Source organism: Zonotrichia leucophrys, chromosome 12 (assembly GCF_028769735.1).
Source record: "Zonotrichia leucophrys gambelii isolate GWCS_2022_RI chromosome 12, RI_Zleu_2.0, whole genome shotgun sequence".
NCBI lineage: Eukaryota > Metazoa > Chordata > Aves > Passeriformes > Passerellidae > Zonotrichia > Zonotrichia leucophrys.
In genome coordinates, this window is record NC_088182.1 from 12702228 (window position 1) to 12723785 (window position 21558).

Genomic DNA, 21558 nt, shown 5'->3' on the forward strand with positions numbered 1-21558 from the left:
CTTTACTTTTCATACTTTCATGGAAACAGAAAACTGGCACTATTTTAATTTGTACTGTTTTATGCTGATGTCCTTTTGGAAGTGTTCAAGCCAGGTCTGACCTGTGTCAGCAGTTGCACAAGGTAGGATGTGTTCCATTTAAGTGTTTATTGCTTCTCTGGAGTTGTTAAGAATTAGCTGCACATTTACTTGGCTCACATTATATGCAGCCAATACATTTTGTTTTCCCTCTTCATATAGTTCCCAGCCTTCTTAATTCTGTGAAAGAGGACAGCAGATGCTCTTTGCAAAAAGCAAGATCTGTCCATTCTCTGGACTCTTTTTAATCTACTCTTGTTCGCTTATTTGCTTATCTGTGGTAAAATAATTGTGTTTTCAGAAGGCTTCAGGCTTTCTGAGAGGGTATCTAGAAATTGTGATTATCCTTGAAATGAATTCTCAAATGGGTAAAAATCACTGTGTCTTCAATATTATAAGTAATTTGAGGTTTAAATAAATTTTTTTTTAACGTCAAATTATTTATAGTGTTGAAGACACAGTGATTTTAGCTTAGTTAACTAAAACCCTCTTGAAACAGATATTATCACATATATTCTTGCCATGATGCAATTGTCACCAGGTCAGTCTGCCCAGGATACTTTTCATCAAAATCTATATGATAAATAGGCAGATATGCTTCATGCTTTTTATCACATCATCCCACTGTGCTGCACCAGAGCAGATGATGTTGAGTTCCAAATAATTTTAGGGATTTTTGTTTTGGTTTGCTTTGGAAAAGAGAGGGTGCTTATTTTCTTTTTTAGACATCTCCCTTTTTTAGGTTACTGAAGAGTAAATGAATACACCCCTTTGCCATGTTCCATGATACCTTTAAATATCATGGGTATTTAGAAAATGTTCATCAGAGAACTGAGCAACTGTTTTGTTGTTGTGCTTGTTTTGTTTTGGTGTTGTACCTTTCAGCTGTTGCTGGAAAGTGTTCAAAACATTGATAGGTTTCTTCAGACAGAGAGAAGGAAGAGGATTGCTAGAGAAGCATTGTGTTGGAGAACTTCAGTTAGACTTGTAACCAAATACTTCAAATACCTCCATTATTTATAGCGATAAAGATCTTCAGTAAAGCTATTTAACTAGATTAAATTGATGCCAAAATAATCTCCCTGTTATCTCAGACACCACAAAAAAAGAGTCACCAGGAACAGGAATGTGGTTTAACTAGGTCACCCCTTTATTACACTTGAGAATTATCTGATAATAGAGCTTGTAGGCTTCACTCATACTTCTTTAATCCCTCTGGGGAGAACCACTGTCTACCCCAGAGGTTTCTCATGTGCATCCAGCACAAAGGCTGCTCTGGCTGTGCTGGGCAGGGGCAGATTCCCCTGTGTGATTCAGTTCCTCTCTTGCCTTGAGAGATGCTCCCTCTCGTGCTGTTCCTGGTTCTCAAGAGCCTCAGTGAATGTTCAGCTGCAGCATTGCTTCTTTTCTTCTGCTCGTATTTGTCCCATCCTCCATTTCCACAGCTGTTACACTGCTGAAAGAGAGAACTCAGAAAAGCCCAACTTCTTCAGCCTAATGTGATCATCAAAGGAGAAATATTTATAAATATTAAAAGATGAATCACTAGATAATGCTAAACATTAACATAAAGCCCTAAATTCATCCTTGTTCTATACTGTAAGAGGAATTTTTGCATTGAGAGGCAAAATAACATGCTGGTCCATGATAAAAAAATCTGTATTCCTCCCATATATATCCACATTTTCTGGCCTTTGTGAATGTCTAATACATTGTAAACCCCTATTAAGACATTGATTTTAAAATAATTTGTCACAATTTTTCACACTGCAAAATAAAATGAGGCATCTTAGAGAAATGAAATATTCTGCCTTTGTCAGGAAATGAGAATATTTATGATTTATTTTAATAAAGCTACAGATAGGCATGTCATATTTTAAAGATGAAAATGTTATTTATATGAATGAGTTGAGCCATCTTTTTATGGGTTGTCACTGTGTGAGTTTAAGTAAAAGTTCTGTTATTTTTAAGCTGGAAGAAGACAATTGTTTTTATGTCAAAACCTAGATAACCTAGAAAAATTATTTGTATCACAGTGTATTCAGCTGTAAAATTAGTTGTAATAATTCTGACCTCTGTGTTGCAAACACATTTTATCACAAGAAACAAACATTTAATTGCAATGATTTAAATACAATTTAGCAGCAGCAATCTGTCAGTTAAATATTTATTGTTTACTGCTTATATAATTGGGAAGCATAGTAATACACTCCCAGCAAAACAAAACCACTGGAATTGCTTTGATTCATACACCAAATGCTATATTTTGAGAACTGTAGAACTTTGTAGTAGGCTTTAAAAAAAACCTTTCAGTAATACAGTATTAAACAAAATTACCATGTGGGCTTGGCTAAGTGCTTACATAATGTGCATAATCACTCTGGCCAAGATTCCTTTGGAGAATTCTGAGAAGGTATTTTTAGATAAATTTGTACAGTGATGCAATCCTTCATGAAATAATTAGCTAGAAAGTCAATTTTTAGAACTTCTCAAGAGATTTTGGGAAGAGCAGAAGACGCTGCTATGTTACTGATTCATCCTGAACTTGGATACTGAGAGAAAATGTCCCAGTTGTCTCTTTTCACTTGTAGGATATAGTGCCAAAAATGTAAGTGCACTTGGCCAAAATGCAAGGTCTTCTTACTCCTTGAGAGCATTTTATTTTTCTTCTCAAAACATGAAATTAGAAACCTTTCCAGTGCTTTCAGGGCTGCAGGTGTACAGAATACTCTGGCCAGAGGCAAAGCTGGTGTTTGGCAGAGTTTTTTAGTTCACTGCTCTATATTTCATCACATCAACATATTGCTAATGCAGCAAAAAGGGTGAGAAACCATCAAGGAATTTAAAAAATGTGTGTAATCACACTTCCTCAGCAAACTAACAGCTAGCAATGTTTTCTCTTGCATGCAATACACAGAATTATTTCTTACCAATTACCTTGTAAATATTTAAAAAATCTCTTTCACCAGCAAATGAGTAAAGTGGAATTGTAGGCAGCATGTTGCATTACATATACTGTTCTAGTTGAATACTGCAGAAACCTTGCTACTCTGATATTATGGTGGTGACATCAAGCATTCAAGAATAACAAAATACCCTAAATTGCATTTTCCCTGATAGATAAATTCAGCTTTATTGCACTGTGTATTTTATGATATTGAAAGAGTTTATTTTACTGTATGAAAAAAAGAATATTACTAGAAGTTGTTGTGATTATTCTGGCAGCCCAAAACATTTTTCTGCAGCACTTTGAATTAATTAATTAATTGCATTTAAGCTCTCTATATGTCTAACAAGCATGAGAGCAGAAAAGTCATGCACTGGTATTTCACAGTGTCGTTACAGACATCGTTATCTGCAGCACTTGTGAGCAGCAGCAACTCTAGGGTTGGTTCCTGATCACTGTTGCTTCAGTTTCTGATGCTATACTAATTTCATCTTTCTGATTGCCTTGAGTTTCCCAGGTGTGAGTATTATAGGACCACATAATTTTATTATTCCTCTTCGTGTTGTTGTTGTTATTGCTGTTGTTGTTTACACAGATCTGCTTCAGACAGACATTTATTGTGCAGTTGAATTGTGCAGCGTCACTGCACAGTGAGTAGAATCCATGTTAGGAAGCCATTCACATGGGTACTGCAGACGTAATTGATCACTCTGCTGCTTTTTTACCTCTTCAGTTTATGCTCTTTACATTAGTCACAATATTGGTCTTGTTCAAGCTTTGAGCACCTAATTGTGAACAAAAGAGAAGTCTGAGGCCCTTAAGTTATAGTTTTATTTTTGTTGCACTTATGGTACACAGGTTCTTTGTTTGTTTTGGACAGGTAAGAATAGATCTCCTAATAACTTCATAATGAGCCTGATTACTTTTTCCTTAAAAGTTTTCAGAAAATGTAGTAAAATGGCTTTTACTCTCTGATTTTACATGTGGCTATTCACATTCCAATTATGTCAATACAAAGCATTCAGTGGCCTTACTGTCCTAAAAACCTTTTTAGTTTATACTTTTCTATTAATTAGAAATATACTAAAGTAATATTTATGCATGTCTTAATGTTGAGTTTATTCTCCTAATTTTTAACCTGATTTTGGAATCTGTGTTTTTTTGCACGTGGGTCATGACAGTCATTGCAAATGGATTGAATCTCAGTTTTGCCCAGTGCAGGTTCCTGTCGGGGTGGAAGAGCAGAGTGCCACTTTTCCCTGCAGCTTTACACAGGAGGGGCACAGGGTGGGCAAGGCAGTGTGTGAGTGGAGCTAAAAGCCTTTCCTGAACAACAGTTGAAAAAATACTGAATATGTTGGCAGTGCTCTCATAACACTTTTCACATTCTCAGCAAGACTTGACAATTTATGTTACAAAATTTGATAGACTTGGGTCATAGCTGGATATGGTATCACTTTTTCCTCCTTATGCTCTCAGGAATCCAAAGTCTTTTGCATGGTATTTTTACACAAACCTGTTCAATGAGAGGGGCTTATTTTGCCCTTAGCAGTCAGTCCCTGAAAGCACCACTTGGTACATGAACCCTTTCCTGCTTTAAAATCTGTTTCTGTTTGTTCTCTGAACAAACTTTGAACTACTGTTCAGAGTTTTTTGATTCTTCAAGGATCTGTGTCACAACCTAAACCTTTTTCCACTGGTGATAATCTGGTCTTGAACTTATCCTACAATTTTGTTCAGACAAATGCTTTAACTTCACTGAGACTGAAAATCTTAAATGGAAAAAGTAGGTAATGCAGATATAAAATAATATATATATTAACACTGGAACTTCTGTAATTCTGGATCTGGCCTGCTTGGTTATTAAGTACCTCAAATAAGAATAGTAAATATCTCCATTATAACACTCTGAATTCCCAAGCCAAAAGGATTTTTCTCCACTTGATGTGTTTTAAACAAATCCTTATGTTATACTGCAATGTACCCCATGATAATAAGACTAAATATAGTTTAACACTCGGTCTCAAATGCAGTGCTAAGTGGCCGGCTATTAAAAAAAGAGTAAAAAACTGTAAAAACTGAGTGTCAGATATTTCTGATGCTGTAATTATGGATAAAACTGGTAATTCTGACAATCCAGCATCAAAAAGAAATTAGCTATATATAAGGTGTCTCCATTAAGCATATCAAGACAGTGGTGTGATGCTATCACCATTTCAGTCAATACTGAAATATACAACCAATATATTGAAATGAATATTTTATTAAGCAATTTTTGTTGCATACAATGGAGTAAATGTAGTAATTTCAACTTAATCTATATTTTCTATATGATACAAATGGGAGACCTGGGCTTGTATTTAAATTGTAAAAATTAAAGCTGAAACTCACTAATCAGACATTAAAGATGGTGAAAAATGACCAGTACTGCTAACCAGAGATTTGCAGTTTCTAAGGTCTTATTTAGCTGCTGAAGTTTCTGATTCATGTCTGGTTTTAAATAATTATTATGGGGAAGTATCTTTTTAATGAGTTATTTCCTGTTGTAAAAAGGAAAAAAGGGAACCTTCCTTCTTCCGTTGCTTGTCTGTTTTTAGTAGGCCCTGGCCTGAGATATCCTCAGGCAGCTTCAGTTTCAGAGCTTTAATTATGCTTTTTAACCCACTTCTTTGTGTCTATGTTCTTACATACTTCTATGTAATTACCCAGGTTAGTAGTAGGACTCAGACAAATACCTTTAGCATGACTTGAGCCTATACATTACTGAGTATGCTGTATTATTACAAGATATTTCCTGCGCTTCAAGCCATACTTTTAATTCTCAGAGCTTTAAAAGACTTCAAAACCACAAATTCTCAATGCCCAAAAAAAGTCAGACAGTCCGTGTTCTATTCAGCGTAGCTTTGTTTAATCACAAGTGTCAGAAAAGTTGAAATTTGGCCTCAGTACTTTAGATAAGTGTCTGCTTGGCACTTGGAAGTGCTGCCTGTCTCTGTCTGCCAAGTGTCCAATATCCCAGCTGGTGTTTGGGAGGCTGTTGTCCTTCAGCTTGTGAAGAGGGAGGCTTACTCTGAGCTTTAGCTTCTTTCAGGGTAAGTCAGTCACATTTTGGCATCTTGCAAAGCAGCAGGTGTAATGGTTGTTCATACCAGTTAAATAGTGCTCTAATTAAAAAAGAACTGAACTGTCTCTAGAGCTTCTATGCTCATTTCAACACTAAATTACCAGACCTGAGTCTCTGAAAAGATTTGCATACAAGTTGCTTTGCACTGCTGCAGAGGAGTCAGAGTATTAATTTGTCCAGCAATTGATTTTTGTATTTTCCCTGTGTGGAATGTTGGATTTAATAGTCAGTACCTTTCCTTAATCCCTGTTTTCTGTCCTGTGAGGGCAGACAGGGTCTGAACATCAACTGCTCTGGGTTACGTGTTACAGATGATAAGAATTCTAAATTTTAAATGTAAAACCATCATGTGAGTTAAGTAAATATAGATGTGAAAAGAAAAATATGCATACTTTCTTAATATGAAAACTTGACTGTGTCCCTTACATTGTATGGACAATCTTATCCTTAATGAGGTAAAACCTAAAAAGAGTTAAATGCAGAGTAGCCAAGCTTTTCTGCAGTGTGCTATCATGCACACTCTGAGCCTGCATGCGTCCTGTCTCTCACACTTTCCAAGACAAGTCATACACTACAACAGGAAAAGAAAAACATGCTTATTAGCCCATTTGGAATTTTAACAGGGAAAAATTTGTGTTCTTCAATGGAGGCAGGAAACAAAGCAGCAAAGCCATGTTAAAATGTAGTTAAGAGTAAGAATATAAGAACAGATTACATTACAGGGATGTTATAAAAAGAAAATGCATAATTAAAGCACTCAGTAAAACATAACACTGCCCCATGGTGATGCATTCCAACACCCATAAGGTTATGATTATCATACTTATTTAGCATTTGCAGTTGCTGGTTTGTTAACATACTGCAGTGTTTTTGTTATCTTTCACTTACTGATGAGTGCTTGCAAACCTGAGTGTCTTAACATCATTTTTTTCCATTAGAGTTTTCTTGGTGTCTAAAACCTCCCTGCATAAGCAACAAAGAGGCCTGAATAGAATTTTATTGTATATTTATACTCATTGAAGACAAGAGTATAATTTACTTCAGAAATAATTAGCATGATGTTGTTAGCATTACACTGTTAAAAGTGGAATGAATAATTAGCATAAATTAATACAATCTCTGGAGGTCTATTAAGTTCACTTCCTCCATGCAGCTGTAATACTGACAAGAGATCCTTCAGAGCAATAACAGGTTAACAGATCCTCTGGCTTGTGGAAAAAGGACCCTTCTGTCAGAACCATACTTGGTGGGTGTGTTTTAACAATTTGTCTCATTTCATTGTGTGGATTCAAGAAAAGTGCTGCCCTTAAAAACAAAGCAGTCTCAAGGTTTGGCTTTCTAGCAATAGCCTTGGAATTTTCTTTTCTTTTGCAGTTGGATAGTTAGTGAAACAGTGCCCCAAAGTATAGCAAAAGTTTAAACTGAAACATTGCAAAGGAATCTCTCCTAAGTATTTTTCTAGATGGCAAATCAATCTCACTCTTTGGCTTCTTTTGCACCACTTGTGCAGGATGCAGGTATCTCTATAGGCTTGAGCTGCTAAAAGTAGGTGGAACAATGACAGTGAGGTTGAGGATGATTTTTAGAGGCTCCAAGGTTGGAACTTGAACTTGTTATTTTTTGATTTCAGAAAAATATTTAGTTAAGATGAGACAACAGGAGTGGAATAAAGGAAAACTTGCTGAAGATGGTTTTTAAACAAAGTAAAATGGATTAGTGAACTTAATAAAGTTCTGGAAATACAGGCTTTACATGGCATTTTAGTTTTCTTTGTAGCTTGTGATGACTTTTTTGTTATCAAAAGTCACCATAAGGATTATTACAAGCACAGGATTCTGTGGTGCTTTCTCAAATGCCTTTTGTAGCTACTTTCCAAGACTGTCTTCCTGTGTGGTAGTCTGAATTGTTTTATTGTAATATTTTGGGGTTTTTTAATAAGAAAATACACCATTTATATAAAGTCATGATTTTATGTAAACTTTTTTAGTCACTTAAAAGATTGTGACAAGTGTAATTTCTTGAACTTTAGGGGTGTGTGAGGCCAAGTACAGTGTTTGCTGTCCAACATTTAATGAATTGTAACTTGCCAAATAGCACATCCAATATAAATTGTATTCCATGGCAGTTTGTGATTTCTGAATTGTGCAGCAGTGGAAATGGTAAGAAATTCTTCTCTGGTCTTCTGATGATGACAATTTTCAAAGAATGTGTAAAAATATTGTTCTAATGTGAAAACTGATTTTATTTGGAGAGCATGAGGCCATAGCTGGCTTAATTAGCAAGCATTTTGTTAATCCTCTGTTAATGCAACTCAGGATTGAAGCATTGAATTCATACAGGAAAACCAATTGCAGTTGCACATGCTTTTATTAAATCTAGATTCATTCCAATAATTCCTTCATGCAGCCTCTGGATAAACTTGGAAAATTCTGTAGTCTGGAGAATGCAATTCTCTTAGATCATTGCCCTTTTCTGTTTTCTAAAATATCGTCTCAGGGAAGAAAAGCTTGGATAAAATCACCTGTTATTAAAAATTATGAAGAATAGAACTAAAGGCCTGCCTCATGAAGTTTTCAGCATTTTTTGTGGAATTATTAGAATGTGGAATTAGAATCTGGAATTATTTTCAAACAGTGGGATTGCAAGAAAAAGAGTTTTGGTGTCATTAAAGACAACAAGAGGCCATAGCAGAATCAAACCTAGAATGTGAGTCTCTAGATTTTAAATTTTGTGCTTTTAGACTTATACCCCAGGATAACTCCAGGAAAGCCTGCAGGCCTTATATCTGCCTCCTTCTCATATAGGGAAAAATCCTACCCTATTGAAAGTGAATATTCTGGAAATATTTCAAATTCCATTAAATGAAGAGAGATTGAGAAGAAAATCCAAAGGAAAGTAATAGCTATTGAATTGAATTACACCTATATCCCAGAGCAACAAATCTTACTATTTTTCCTCATTTGAACCTCATTCATGAGAGTTTCATTGTTAACTTGATCCAGATGACAGATGAAAGCATAGTTCCCTATTGCCACCTTGCTAAAATATTTTGTAAAAGACAGTTTTAATATTACAGTTTTACAGTTACAGATTGCTGTTAAGCTATTTAGTCTGTTACCAGTCAATCAAAGACTTTCATTTCACTTTGGTATATCCTTCCTTAAACTCAACAGACTTTTAGGAGGACAAGAAATATCTGTCAGTTTTCTTGCAGTGCTAGGTCATAAATTCTTTGGTAAGTGGGTTAAAAATTCAGTTTCACATACCATTCATGACCTTGACAGCTTAGCAAATAGTGATATTGAATGATCAAAGACAACTGTTTCAAGCCCTAAGGGTTAATCTACCTGTGCAAGAAGATCTGAGCTGCTTTTAATTCCTTGATCATTGCTTTATTTCAAAATGGATGCAGTATTTTTTGAATGGAGTCAATAAATTAAGACCAAAAAAAATCTGAGGACACTGTTTAGGCTGGAACTAATATGGTCATACGTGATCTTTAGGAGATAGAGTTAATTAATTGTTGCATTTTACAAGTTCACATGTTTTTCTTTTCTAGTATAAATCCAAATTAAAACATATTCCTTCTCAGGTGTGGGAAGGCCTGTTGTTCTCTAGACATTTTCAGAAAGAACTGTTGACTGAGCTGTGGCTATGTAAATTTTTTGAAACCCCATTTTCAGGTTTGAGAGTAGAATGTGAATACAAGTTTGACCTGTGCAATAGAACTGTTTCAGATAATAGTTCAGAGTAACCAGTGGTGCACATTAGATATTGCACAGTTTGAATGCATGTGTGATCACCACTCTAATTTTCATTTATTGTATATTTCAAGATTCAATTTCTTGATCATCCAGAAACGTCAGTATTGAGTGATGTTCTGTGCTTTCTAAAGAAATGTAAGAAAAGGTCTTGGCTGTCCTTGAACAGGAACTTTTCAGGCATGCTGAAGGTGTTGCAGGAAGTGATGGCATTGCCAGTCACTGTGTGATATTTCCCCTCTCAGGCAGCCCTGGAACAGTCCCTGGATGTGCTGCTCTGGCACCCAGACCAGGAGGATTTTCCTCTGACTGATAAACCAGTGTCCCAACACGTACACACCTTGCTGTGTGCCTCTATGAAGGTGTAGGGGTGTGAAGCCCTGGGGTTCTGAACAAATTCCAATGTGGTTAATTAATTCCTTCCTCAAATAAAAATATAGTTGGCATTTCAAAGCCTCCTAAATATCAAAAGCTGGCAAAGGGAGAAAACAGAAGTGATGTTACAGATTTTTGTTTAGAAGGATGTGAAAAGGATTGTATTGTTCCTCAGGACAACTTTACTTTGGTTCTTCTCCAGAAATCCTCCTGCTCGTCCTCCTCAAAAATCTTGCTTTTAAAAGCTTGAAATCATAAGGTGTTTGTACTTGTTAAGCCAAAGCTAAGCATACCTGGAAAATACAGGTATTTTCAGTGTGGAAAGTGCAGCACTAAGACTAGCTAAAGCAAAGACAAACAGAACATCAAAATTGTGTCTGCTATCAGTTGAAGAGCTAACAAATAAAACCAAAAAGCTGTTAAAAATATTCTTTTGCCAGGTAAGTTGCATAATTTAAAGAAATTGATGGCAGTTGCAAGTCATGTAGGTGGTTTGATGGTTACTTGAATGGAAAAGAAATTCTCATTTCATATTTCTCATATATTGTGCTGCCGGTACAGGCACACTAAAGGAAGGCTACTAGAGCATTAACAACTCTTTGTGCACATTTTACTGCAATCTGGCATGCAAAAGGAAGAAACATAAGAAGCAGTTTATTTATATTTCAGCACCAAATTAGAAAGATGACATCATTCATTTACAGTTCTTATCCCATGACACGCCTAATCCCCAACACCTCATTACAAAGGACACTTTTAGGATTGCATATCTCATCTTGTTTAACTTTTGCATTCTTTATGGAATACAGTTGAAAGGTAGGAAATTTAAGGCTGTTCATTGATAAGAAAATAAACTAATAAAATTTTAGGAGCTTCCCCAAAGAGGCAGGGTATGACAGTGTTTATAGTAAGTGGCTTATTATTTGTCTATTAATTCTCCATCTTTTCCACTCTTTTGTTCAAAAGCCCTTCCTCATTGAATCTAAAGACAAACAGACAACCATGATGATTCAGACTGAGATGATCTTTTTATCAAAATCAGTAGAAAGTCACAACTTTCACAACTGAAATTCATTCAGTTGCTGGCTTCCATCTTTGTATTTGGGAGAAAATAAAATATTTCCAACTGTGCTGGTTCTTCTCACTCTGTATAGAGAAAATGCTCTTAGAGTGCAATGGAGATGCTCAGAAAGTCTAATAGTGCACATCTGACCTGTGATGTTTTCTCTGTTTTTTTGTTGTGGATTCCTTGAGGATTTGGTTGGGTTAGTTGGTTGTTTCTACTGAAACTGATTACAGCTCCCCTCCTGTAAAGCAGTTTTCTCTGATCCTTTATTGAGCATCATGCGAAGTGCTTGAGAAACATTGTGACAACTGAAAAAAATTAATTGCTGAAAAGGTACATCAGGACTTCCTAGGATTCTGTGGCTGTTTTCCTGCCATTAGACTGTGTTATACTTGAAATATTATGTAATATGAATATTTAGTTTGCTTGTTTTTTTTTCAAATCCCTTTTCAACTTCAGCAAAAAGCATTAAAGTTGGAGAATTTAATAGCAGTCTCTGGGTTTTACATGAAAATATACTTGCCAGTGAAATTTTCCAAACAGACACTTTCATGTAGAATTTTTGTTGAAGGAAAATCAAATTACAGCAGTCCTGGAAGTAAATTTACCACATCCTAGATATGGGACATGAGTTATCTCATGGGCACTTGGCATTGGAAAGCAGTTAGACCAGTTAATATGGGGACATACTGAACAAATGAGTTGTGTTCATCTGCTTATCTTGGTCCTTTGGAGCGCATTAATCTGGGCAAAGTCCTGGGCAATGGGTTTAGCTCCCATCCTCAATGGGGTTGCCATGAATCCTTCTGCCTTGGAGCATGGCATCAAGTGAGCTAAGACTGCTATCTTTCCTTCAGTAATCTGTGTGGTACTAATTGTATATGCCTCTAACTGATTATTTTAATTTTGGTAGAGATCTTTGGGAGTTGACACCATTTTTCCCTGGGTTTTGTTAGTGCAAAATTAATTAAAACTTGATTGCAGTTTCACAGGTTTGCCTGAGAGAGTCTTCAGTCCTGGTACCACAAAAAAATAGCGACTGTATCTGTTGGTGTCAGACTATTGGTAGAAAGATATTTTTGGTGTTATGAGCAAGGTTTGAATTATTCAAGTCTATGTATTTAATGGTATGGAATAATTGTAATAGTGATAAAGAGCAGCATTGTATCTTGTTATCCCATGGTGACATACATTTTATCTGTACACAGCTGTAGCTGAAGTGTTGCTCTCTTTTTCAAGATCTATATCTTTAACTTACTTCCATTCAGTAGTGTGTCAAGTTCCATAATCACTTATTTCTCTAAGTGCCTGTGTCTCTATCACTTAGTTTTCAGATTCGTTTTACTTATTGTTTAGCAGGGCGATTCTGGTGTAGAATTAAAATAAATTACCCAAAATAGAACTTTTAGAGCTATTCATGGTTGTTGCTGACATGCCTTGGTAGCCAACTGTAAATGTTTGAGGTACACTTAATGTTCCTTTCAGTGAGATTTAAGAAGTCAATTGCTAAGACATAATGTTAGACTGGAAAAATAGGAAACAGCTCTAAAATAATACATTTAGAAAAGCTGAATGTCTTTGCCTTTCAAACACATTATCTGTCATAATTTACTTTTCTGACTTCTTCATGTCATTCTATGGATGTGAAAGCTGAAACAGAGGATGTGTTCATATACTTGATTTCTCTATTTCTCTTTCCTTTTCTTTGTGAGCCAGCAGTCTGGATTTCTATTCTTAGATCCTTCAGCTCAAAAAAACTCCCAAAAAACCCCCAGAGCCAAGTGATTCCTAAAACACTGTCAGAATAATACATTCCAACATGCAGTAAAATTGTCTTGCTTTACATTTTGAACAGACACAAAACAGAATGAAGCTGATGGCAGATAACTATGATGATGACCATCACCACTACCACCATCACCACCACCACCACCATCGGTCTCCTGGGAGGACACAACACAACCACAGACCCTCTCCAGACCAGGTTGGTCACCTCCTTCTTCACCCTCAGTTTTATAACTTTGTTGTTTTGCTATTTCAGAATAAAATAAATTTTCCAAAGATCTAATAAGCAACGATACGTTCTTTGAACTGAAGCTAATAGCTCTGGTATTTATTTCCATCCTGAAATAGTTTAAAATTTTGGCTTTTTGTCTGGAGCCTTATTTTTCTGGAGTAGAAAAACAGTCTGTAGAAACAAGTAACTCATTTTCAGATGAAGGAGCCTGAGGAAAAATTTAACATTGCTTGTATATGAAAAATCATTTTTTGATACTAAACTAGGTTATAAGTTCATAATGTCTGGGTGGAAATAAAAGTGAAAAACAGGGATGAAAATATAATGGGGATGTATGACAGACTACTTAATTGGGAGGAGGAGACTAAGAGGCAAATTACACATTTTTTACACAGTGACCAATGGAATTGTGTTAGTCAGGAGCAGGTAAGAATGAGAAAACATGATTTCTTGGATACTAATGCAAATTATAAAACCCCAAACCACAAACTGTAAACCTGAACAACATAATACATAATCCTTTGAATTCTTGGAACATGTTAAGAACAACTTTTTCTGTCAGAAAGAGGAGAAGGGAATTAAGGACTTGCTGTCTTGGTTTGGTTCTGTTTCTGATTAACAGAGATAAGTTTGCCGAGTTTAGAAAAGAAGGAAAATTTGTATGGAAATATCTGTAAAATAAAAAAAAATTGGCTTTATGCAATGAACGGAAGGATAAAAAAGCCAAAATGAAGGCAAGAGATGTGAAAAAACAGGTAATAACCACCACAGTGTTACTGAAACCTAGACACTGTTTTCAGCTTATTTAAGAAGCTTGCACCTGTGAAAGAAATTTGAGGCTCATGACAATGTAAGAGAGCTAACATTTAGTCAAGTGCTTTTCAATGCATGGTAACAGCTTATTCAGGGAGGAGAATGGATAAGAAGCATAATGAAAATCAGTATCAAAGCATATTCAAGAACATTGAGATGTTATATGAATAGTGGAAATAGGTGCATGATTAGAGAGAGAGCACATGAAATAGTAGCTATTTTACTAGTATTTACTAGCACTTGTACTCAGCTTTTTTCCTAGGTGATAGTTTTGGGCCATTCTCTAAAAAAGAAGACAGGTCCAGCATACCCATCCTATATTTAGTCTGCTTAAATTTGCCAAAGAAAATCAAGTCAAATGTAATTTGATAGGGAACTAGTTTTGTGGTTAAAGCAGAAAGTGGTTGCTCTTAATTCATCAGGTGTTTTACGCTATCCCACCAGATATTTGTAATATGCAAATAAATATATAATTTTGCAATGTAATTAATAAATAATGTAAAATTAAGTCCAATAACAAAAGCTTTAATTAAAATGGTATTTTTTAATTTGAATAATTATGAGATTGCCATGACATGGGTGTGCAACCAATAGACAAATTTTCTATTGCTCATTTTCAGGCAGGAGGGCCAGTTACAGCAGGATTCCAAAGAGGTCTGTCCTTTATCTGACTCCGTGGAGTATTTATTTAGAGATTATTTCAGTGGTGAAATAGAAATGCCATTAATATTGTTAGTCATGTATAGAGATGTAAGAAGCTCCAAGCACAGCAGGAGCAGTCAAACTGCTCAATAAGCTGCTCCAGTCTTGATAAACTGGAGAGAGTCTAGAATAAGAAATTTGAAATTCAGCAAAGACAAGTCTGCTTACAGGGGAGAAGTCACATATGCTATTGAGGTAATAGCATGGAAAAAGGAATCTATTATACTGGAGGTATAATATCTGGAATACCATTGCAGTGAAGTTGGATCTAATTCTAGGATAGATATAATACTGAAGAAGAAGCAGGAAGCAATTATTCTGTTCTTTGGAGCACTGGAGAGAGCTCATCTGAAAAGCTGTTTACAGTTTTGATCTCCATGCTTTAGGAAACATAGACAAAGTAGAAAGGGACAGAAGGAGAGCAACAAGAATGATAGAAGTTTTAGAGAACATGACCTGTGGGGAAGGCTTAAAGAACATGGTTTGTTTAGTCTAGAAAGTACCAAATGGGAGGCATAAGTCTTCTAATACATAAAATGTTGCTGTAAAAAAGACGATGATCAATTGTATTCCAGTGCCCAATGGGGAAAGGCTAGGAGCAGTAAATTTAATTTTGCCAGGAATAACTAGGTTAGTTTTTAAAAAGAAAACTTTTTCACTATGAGTCTAATGAATCTGTAAGTGGAAACAAAATGTGGACATTCTTTCATATACATGTAATGGAAGGTCCTTTCTTGGAGGTTTCTAAGAACAGGTTAGATGAATAGAGCTTTGTTTCAGCTTGTATTGGACTCATAATAGGTGTTCCCCTGAAGTGCTGTCATCCCAAAATTTCCACAGACTGTGAACAATGGATTAGCCCAGCAAATGTTTACTTGTAAAGAAAGCAAATAGGAGATTCTTAGCAAAATCCTTACTGAAATAACATTTGAGAACAGCACAGTCAAGGGTAATAATGAATGAACACTAGACATTGCTTTATCTTACATTTTTCAATCATGGATTTTACTTTTCTCTTTACTTTTTATGTTGTTATTTACCCCTCTTTACAACATTCATTTGTGCAGCAATTTGATTGCTGTATGCCATAGAAACCTGCATTTCCCATTCAACATTACACACAGATTCTAGGTATGTGACTATTCCTCTTTAGGTATTGATATTTTTTAATGATTAAGTTTTTGTTATAACTCTTAGCTGATTTCCTATTCTGCCATGGGCAGCATGTGGCAGAATGACTCGACTTAGTGAAGAACAGGATGTCTGACTTCTCTTGAAGGAACTTGCTGAGTACCTTTTTTTAGATAAAATGGATATGTTTTGGTCTTCTGGCTGCTGCTAGGGAACAAAGACAAATTTCCAGACACTTTTAGCCTTTATTCCCTCTTTTTTTGCTCTGTAGGGAGAGGCATGGATGAGTGACCTTTTTTTGCCATCCTTGTCTGGACCTAACTCTGGTCAAGTTGTAAGGAAACTTCATAAAGAGTATGAAGACTCTAACTCTCATCTGCCCATACAAGTGGTCTTTTTACAGTTGGTCATGATGTGATCTCTGGTTATTTTGGTACATCTGATTTTTATTTGACATAAATAAATTTCAGGGGATTGAGTGCTGCCATGTCAGTAACAGATATTAACAATTTTTTACTAGTCTTTAAAAAAACAGGAAAAAAAAAGATAATTTTGCAGCTTTGCACAAAAACTTAAATTTATTCTCTTCAGTTTTGGCTTGAGAGTTGGCAATCTTTCTTAATTTCCACCTGGAAACATTTTGGCAGTCAGTGTGTATCCTGAAGTGCGGGTGTAATACTCCTAGAATGAAAATGAGCTGAATAAGCATTTTGCTCTAGCTTCAGTTTCCAAGGAGTTGTAGTATGTAGTCCCTTGTAGAGTGCATTACAGTAATCTAATCTGGCTTGTTGCATCCAGGAGTTAGCTGAAACAAAAAAACCCCATGTCTAAATAAATTGGAACTTCCAGATTTAGCACCTATCTTGCCCCACAGCACAGACTTTCCCCCAATCCCAACTGTCCAGCTCCCTGCCTCTTGTATTTTTCACCTCTACATTCTTTTTCCTTAAAACCTTTTTGTCTTGGCCTCAGTTGCCCACATCATCTTTCAGTTTCTCCCTTTTATAGAAAATGTTTTGAAGGAAGTGCCTGCTTGTGACACACCAGTGACACAAAGTGACTGTGTGCTCTCTTTGCTCAAGCAAATTGCTGTTGTTGGAAGTTGGGAATCAGCACATTTGTATTCCCTGCCACAGCTGCCTCGCTGGGCAGCCCTCCTTCTGTCACTTGTGTCCTTTCAGTATGGGAGCAGCCCTGTGAGTTACCAGCCAACAGAGAATTCTGCCCTGCTGGCCGCAGTTCTGGTGAATTTGTCACCTCTTGTTCCCTTTGGTTTTCTGATCTCAGGAGCCTCTCAGTCCCTCCCTGTTTGTTTCCTGTCCTGAGTTTGAGGCTCCAGTCACCCATATTCACTTACTGTTCATTTCTCTGGGCATTTTTAGCTCCCTGTTCAAAGTCCTTACAGTCCTCAACTTGTATGACCAATCTCTAACTCCAGGATAGTCTCCACATAATGAACAGCAATCTTTGCTTATCACCCAGGGCTTCCTCAAATTCATGAGAGCATTAAGATGTGGTTGAAGGTTCTAAGTTCAAGATTCTGCTTATGGGCTGCTTAGTAAAAAACTTTAATTGATTATGAAATTAAAAGTGGCATTTCTACAGGAAAAAAGTGTAGGTAATCTGACACAAGTATGTCTTAGATTAAGTTAGTCTGATGGCATTCTTAATAGGAAATGAGGCTATTGGAGAGGTCATAGGGAAGAACTTGATTCTGCATTAACACAGTGCAAGACTGGAGGTATAATATCTGAATAATTTTCATACTTTGGATTTTATTGCCAATCCTGATGATTATAACAACTGTCAAATCTTCTTACTTCCCATAGTACTGGAGATTTTAAAAGAAATAAAATGTACAGTATTCTTAATCTCCTAAGAGTTTTCTGAATACCTGAGCTGTAGTGGATTCAAAGCTGAATGCTTTACTCTGTGGTCACCAGGGCTACAAATATATTTTGATTTTGTTTTATGAGAGATTATGTGCTCATAGAAAATAATCAGATTTTTAGAAAAATGTGAATATCATAGGGCGTTTAGGAACTTGAATGCTTTCCAAACAGTTGGCCCTATTCTTAGAAGCTATAATTGAGGATGGAATGTCACATGGTGCCTAAGCATGTAAAAAGATGTCCTTTTACATCTTTTAATCCTGTCTGACTACACAGAGATTTTTTTTTCCCTACTTAAAACATTTTTGATGGCTCTTCTACAAGATTTAGTGTTTAGAAGTAATTTGTTACAAACTCACCAACAAGTTTTCTGTTCCTCTGAGATCTCAGCGAGGAGGCCTAAAAGGTACTTCAAGGTTTCTAAACTATCCTCCTATCTAAAGGAAAAGTCCTCCTTATCAGGACAGAGATGGGGCAGGGTCTGGAGCTTCCCTTCCTCCAGTCACAAGGCCAGCTGTTCCAGAATGAGCTTGTAGCTGTCTTACTATTAAATGTGCCTCATTTTAAACAGGCTTTTTAAAAGCATTCTTTTCTCCATTTGAGAAAAGAAATCACATGCAGTGATGCATGAAACTTGACAACAAACTGACTGTTGCCAAGTAGGTGTATGCCACTAAAAACTAACTTTCTGAAGAAGACCATGTGCTCTGAAAAAAAAGTGTTTATTGATTTGTAAAGTGGTGACTGGTCTTGGCAACAGGTCTTTATTTATCAGCTGGAACTGCTAAATATCCTTGGAGCTGCTGAAAGATGATATGTGAAAAACTCTGAACAGGTCAGATGGGATTTTGTTTGAGGTGGATGACTTGGAAATCAGAACCACAGGACAGTCAAACAACGATTATTATTTTAGTGTCTGGATCCTGATCTACAAATCACTGTATTGATCCATATGTAATTTTAGGGGAAGGGCGAGCATACTACTTTGTGTATTTTGGCAGTCCTGGTCGTTAGCATAATGCCTTGTATTCTGTGGCCACCCTGGAAAATTGCCAACCTCAAACTCCTGAACAGGCTCAGGAATATCAAAACTGAGATTTTTCCTTTTAAAAAAAAATCAACACAAAACGAAACAACAAAACCTAACAGCCATAAAAACATAAAACAGAGTATTTTAGCTAACGCATTAACCGTGGTTATTTGAAAAGCATAAAATTCTTCAAATTTCTTTAGACTGTGAGTAGAAATGTCAGTCAGAGCAGATGTTTAGTACCTGGATAAATGAAATCTCTTGTTTGGGATTTTTCTGCATTAAAACTTTGTCTTTTAGTTGTCCAGGAAAAAAGAAGAAAAGAGAAAAGAAGGAGAAAACCAATGACATTGGCCTACATAAAAGGAGTGATACGATATAGCTGCCTAATGCACTAAGTTGGAATGACTGCCTTCCTCCCTGACCCAGATTTTGTTTAATATTCTGTGTGTTTCTTTATCCTGTATGTTTACACATTGTTTTTAGGCAGGTGTGAGCTTGCTCTTGTCTGTTCCCCAAATGGATGTGAACTTGTTCTGCTGGTGCCTCAAGCTGCAGGGCAGCACGCAATTGCATTAGCACCGAGCTGAGCCTGCACTAAGCTCATCGGAGTCACATGGATTTATTTAATTTAGGAATTTGGGCAGGGCAAGGTTTGCTTGTCAGTACATTCAGTATAAACAATCTCAGACATATCCACTGTAAATAACTAGTATTGTGCTGAATTAGTGTTTTGAGAACTCAGAAGTGCAGTGCAAATTAGTCAGATAAATGCTTTCAGATTTTTAATCTTTCATCTAATTTTTCATCTTTGCTGCACATATTATTCTTCTGGAACAAAGAACTTGTGATTCATATCACACATTGTTCAGACTTGTTGAACTGAATGCAATAAAATCCTATTTGTATCATGGTCACCTTGAAAACACCAATTTTCCAATTAAGTTGTATGCAGTTTTCATAGCAATATTGTTTATTATAAGCAGCTACTGAATGACAAATCTCCTCTAATGAGGAAGTAACTTCTGTCTAAGCATTTCTCAAAACTCTTTCAGTGTTATCATGTGCTTATTTCAATGGATATAGGAAATTTTTCCTGACATCTGTCTAGGTATTTCTGTCTACTTTGTCCTAAGAAGAAAACTGAAATAGCTTTCCACATAGGCTTGGCCACATTTTGAGGTTTGGCTTCAAACCTAAGGGTTATTGTGAGTTACATTGTGCTTATGAAGGAAGAAAAGAAAGAGCCTTGAAATTTGGAAGAATATCTCTGAATCTGAATGTATCTTTCAGGAATACTCTGGTTCTTGGTTTTGATTTGCTGCCATTTTGCAGTTAAAAACATGGTGAGCTACTCAAGATTTCTCACTTGAAAGTAAAAGCCAATGGAAATTTGGAATATTTATTAATGCTTTTATTATGACTCTTAATTGCAATTATACTGTAGCCAGCCTGCTTTTTAAATATCTTTTAATGATATAAAATTTTTAATTTGCAAAAAGACCAGCTAAACTGGAGTTATAGTAAAAATAAGACGTAGGAAATAGGTTTTGCTGTCTTTGATACTTTGGGAGATGTATTTTGCACATTGAAAAGTTATACCTCTCCTTACAGAAATTAATTTATTTTATATTTTGAAGTTTAATGAATGTGATATAAATGTACACACACTGAGCAGTGTGTATATTTATATATATCTATATTTATATGTTAGCTTTCCAGTCTTTTCCACATATGGAAGAATTTTTTGAGATCATGTTTAGCTATAGAAATCTCTCCCCTTCATTTCCCCTGAATGTGTGTGTTATAATATACAACACTTATAGAGAGGTTTACATTTATCTTACATTTCTTAGCAGAAAAATTATCTGCCACCATCATAGTCTAAAATAGGTCTTTAGACCAATTGAGAGAGCCAAAAATGCATTTCTGGGAGACAGTAATTTGATAACAAAAGTTGCATATCTGGCACTGGTTACTTAAGTGAGATAACATGTCACAGGCTTTCACTACAAAGGGGACCATAAATTTTTGCATTGCAAATCTGATTTCACGGACCAGTTCTTGTAAGAAGCATTGAGTTTCCGCTTCATCTAGTGATAAAACTTCAGAATGCATGGGTATCTGCTGAAACATCTTATTCATGTGACCACTAGTCTGGGTGCTGTAAAGTAAATGGTCAGAAACAACATTTCACTTTTCCCCCATGGCTGTATTTGTGATTGATTTTAACCCAACTATATACAAATAGAACAAATGGCGAGATGGGATTTAAGGCCATTTTCATAACTGGGTGATGCATGGTCACTTGTGACCCCTTCTGTTATGGATAACTTTGAAAATAGACCTCTGACATAAATACATATTGCTGAAGCAATTTTTAAGATTTATTCATCTTTTTGAATATACAAATGAAACATAAAATAAAGATCTTTTAAAGCTCTGTGCCCCAAACACTTAAATGAATCCACTGTTAGTCTTTCCACTTTTTAGCTAAAGGCTCAGTTCTTCAAATCATTCAAAATCATTCATGCACAAAACTCTTCTGTAGTCAATTCTTCTGTGCATGGAGAGTTCATGTGATTAGACCTCAGCTATGTTTGCTCCCAGAAACTGAGCAGC

At 35.9% G+C, this 21558-nt stretch overlaps 1 protein-coding gene across 2 annotated transcripts in view; it reads left to right on the plus strand.

Moving 5' to 3' along the window:
• Positions 1-21558, plus strand: part of ERC2 (ELKS/RAB6-interacting/CAST family member 2) — a 406178-nt gene that overhangs the window by 271932 nt on the left and 112688 nt on the right. The window contains exons 19-21 of one of the 2 annotated variants that reach the window (XM_064723899.1): positions 13207-13335; positions 14802-14835; positions 19237-19341. In XM_064723899.1, the coding sequence (XP_064579969.1) occupies positions 13207-13335; positions 14802-14835; positions 19237-19334 (261 nt within the window). In that variant the 3' untranslated portion in view covers positions 19335-19341. Of the gene's footprint in view, positions 1-13206; positions 13336-14801; positions 14836-19236; positions 19342-21558 lie in introns of those variants that run through there. The other variant, XM_064723900.1, reaches the window with a different exon arrangement.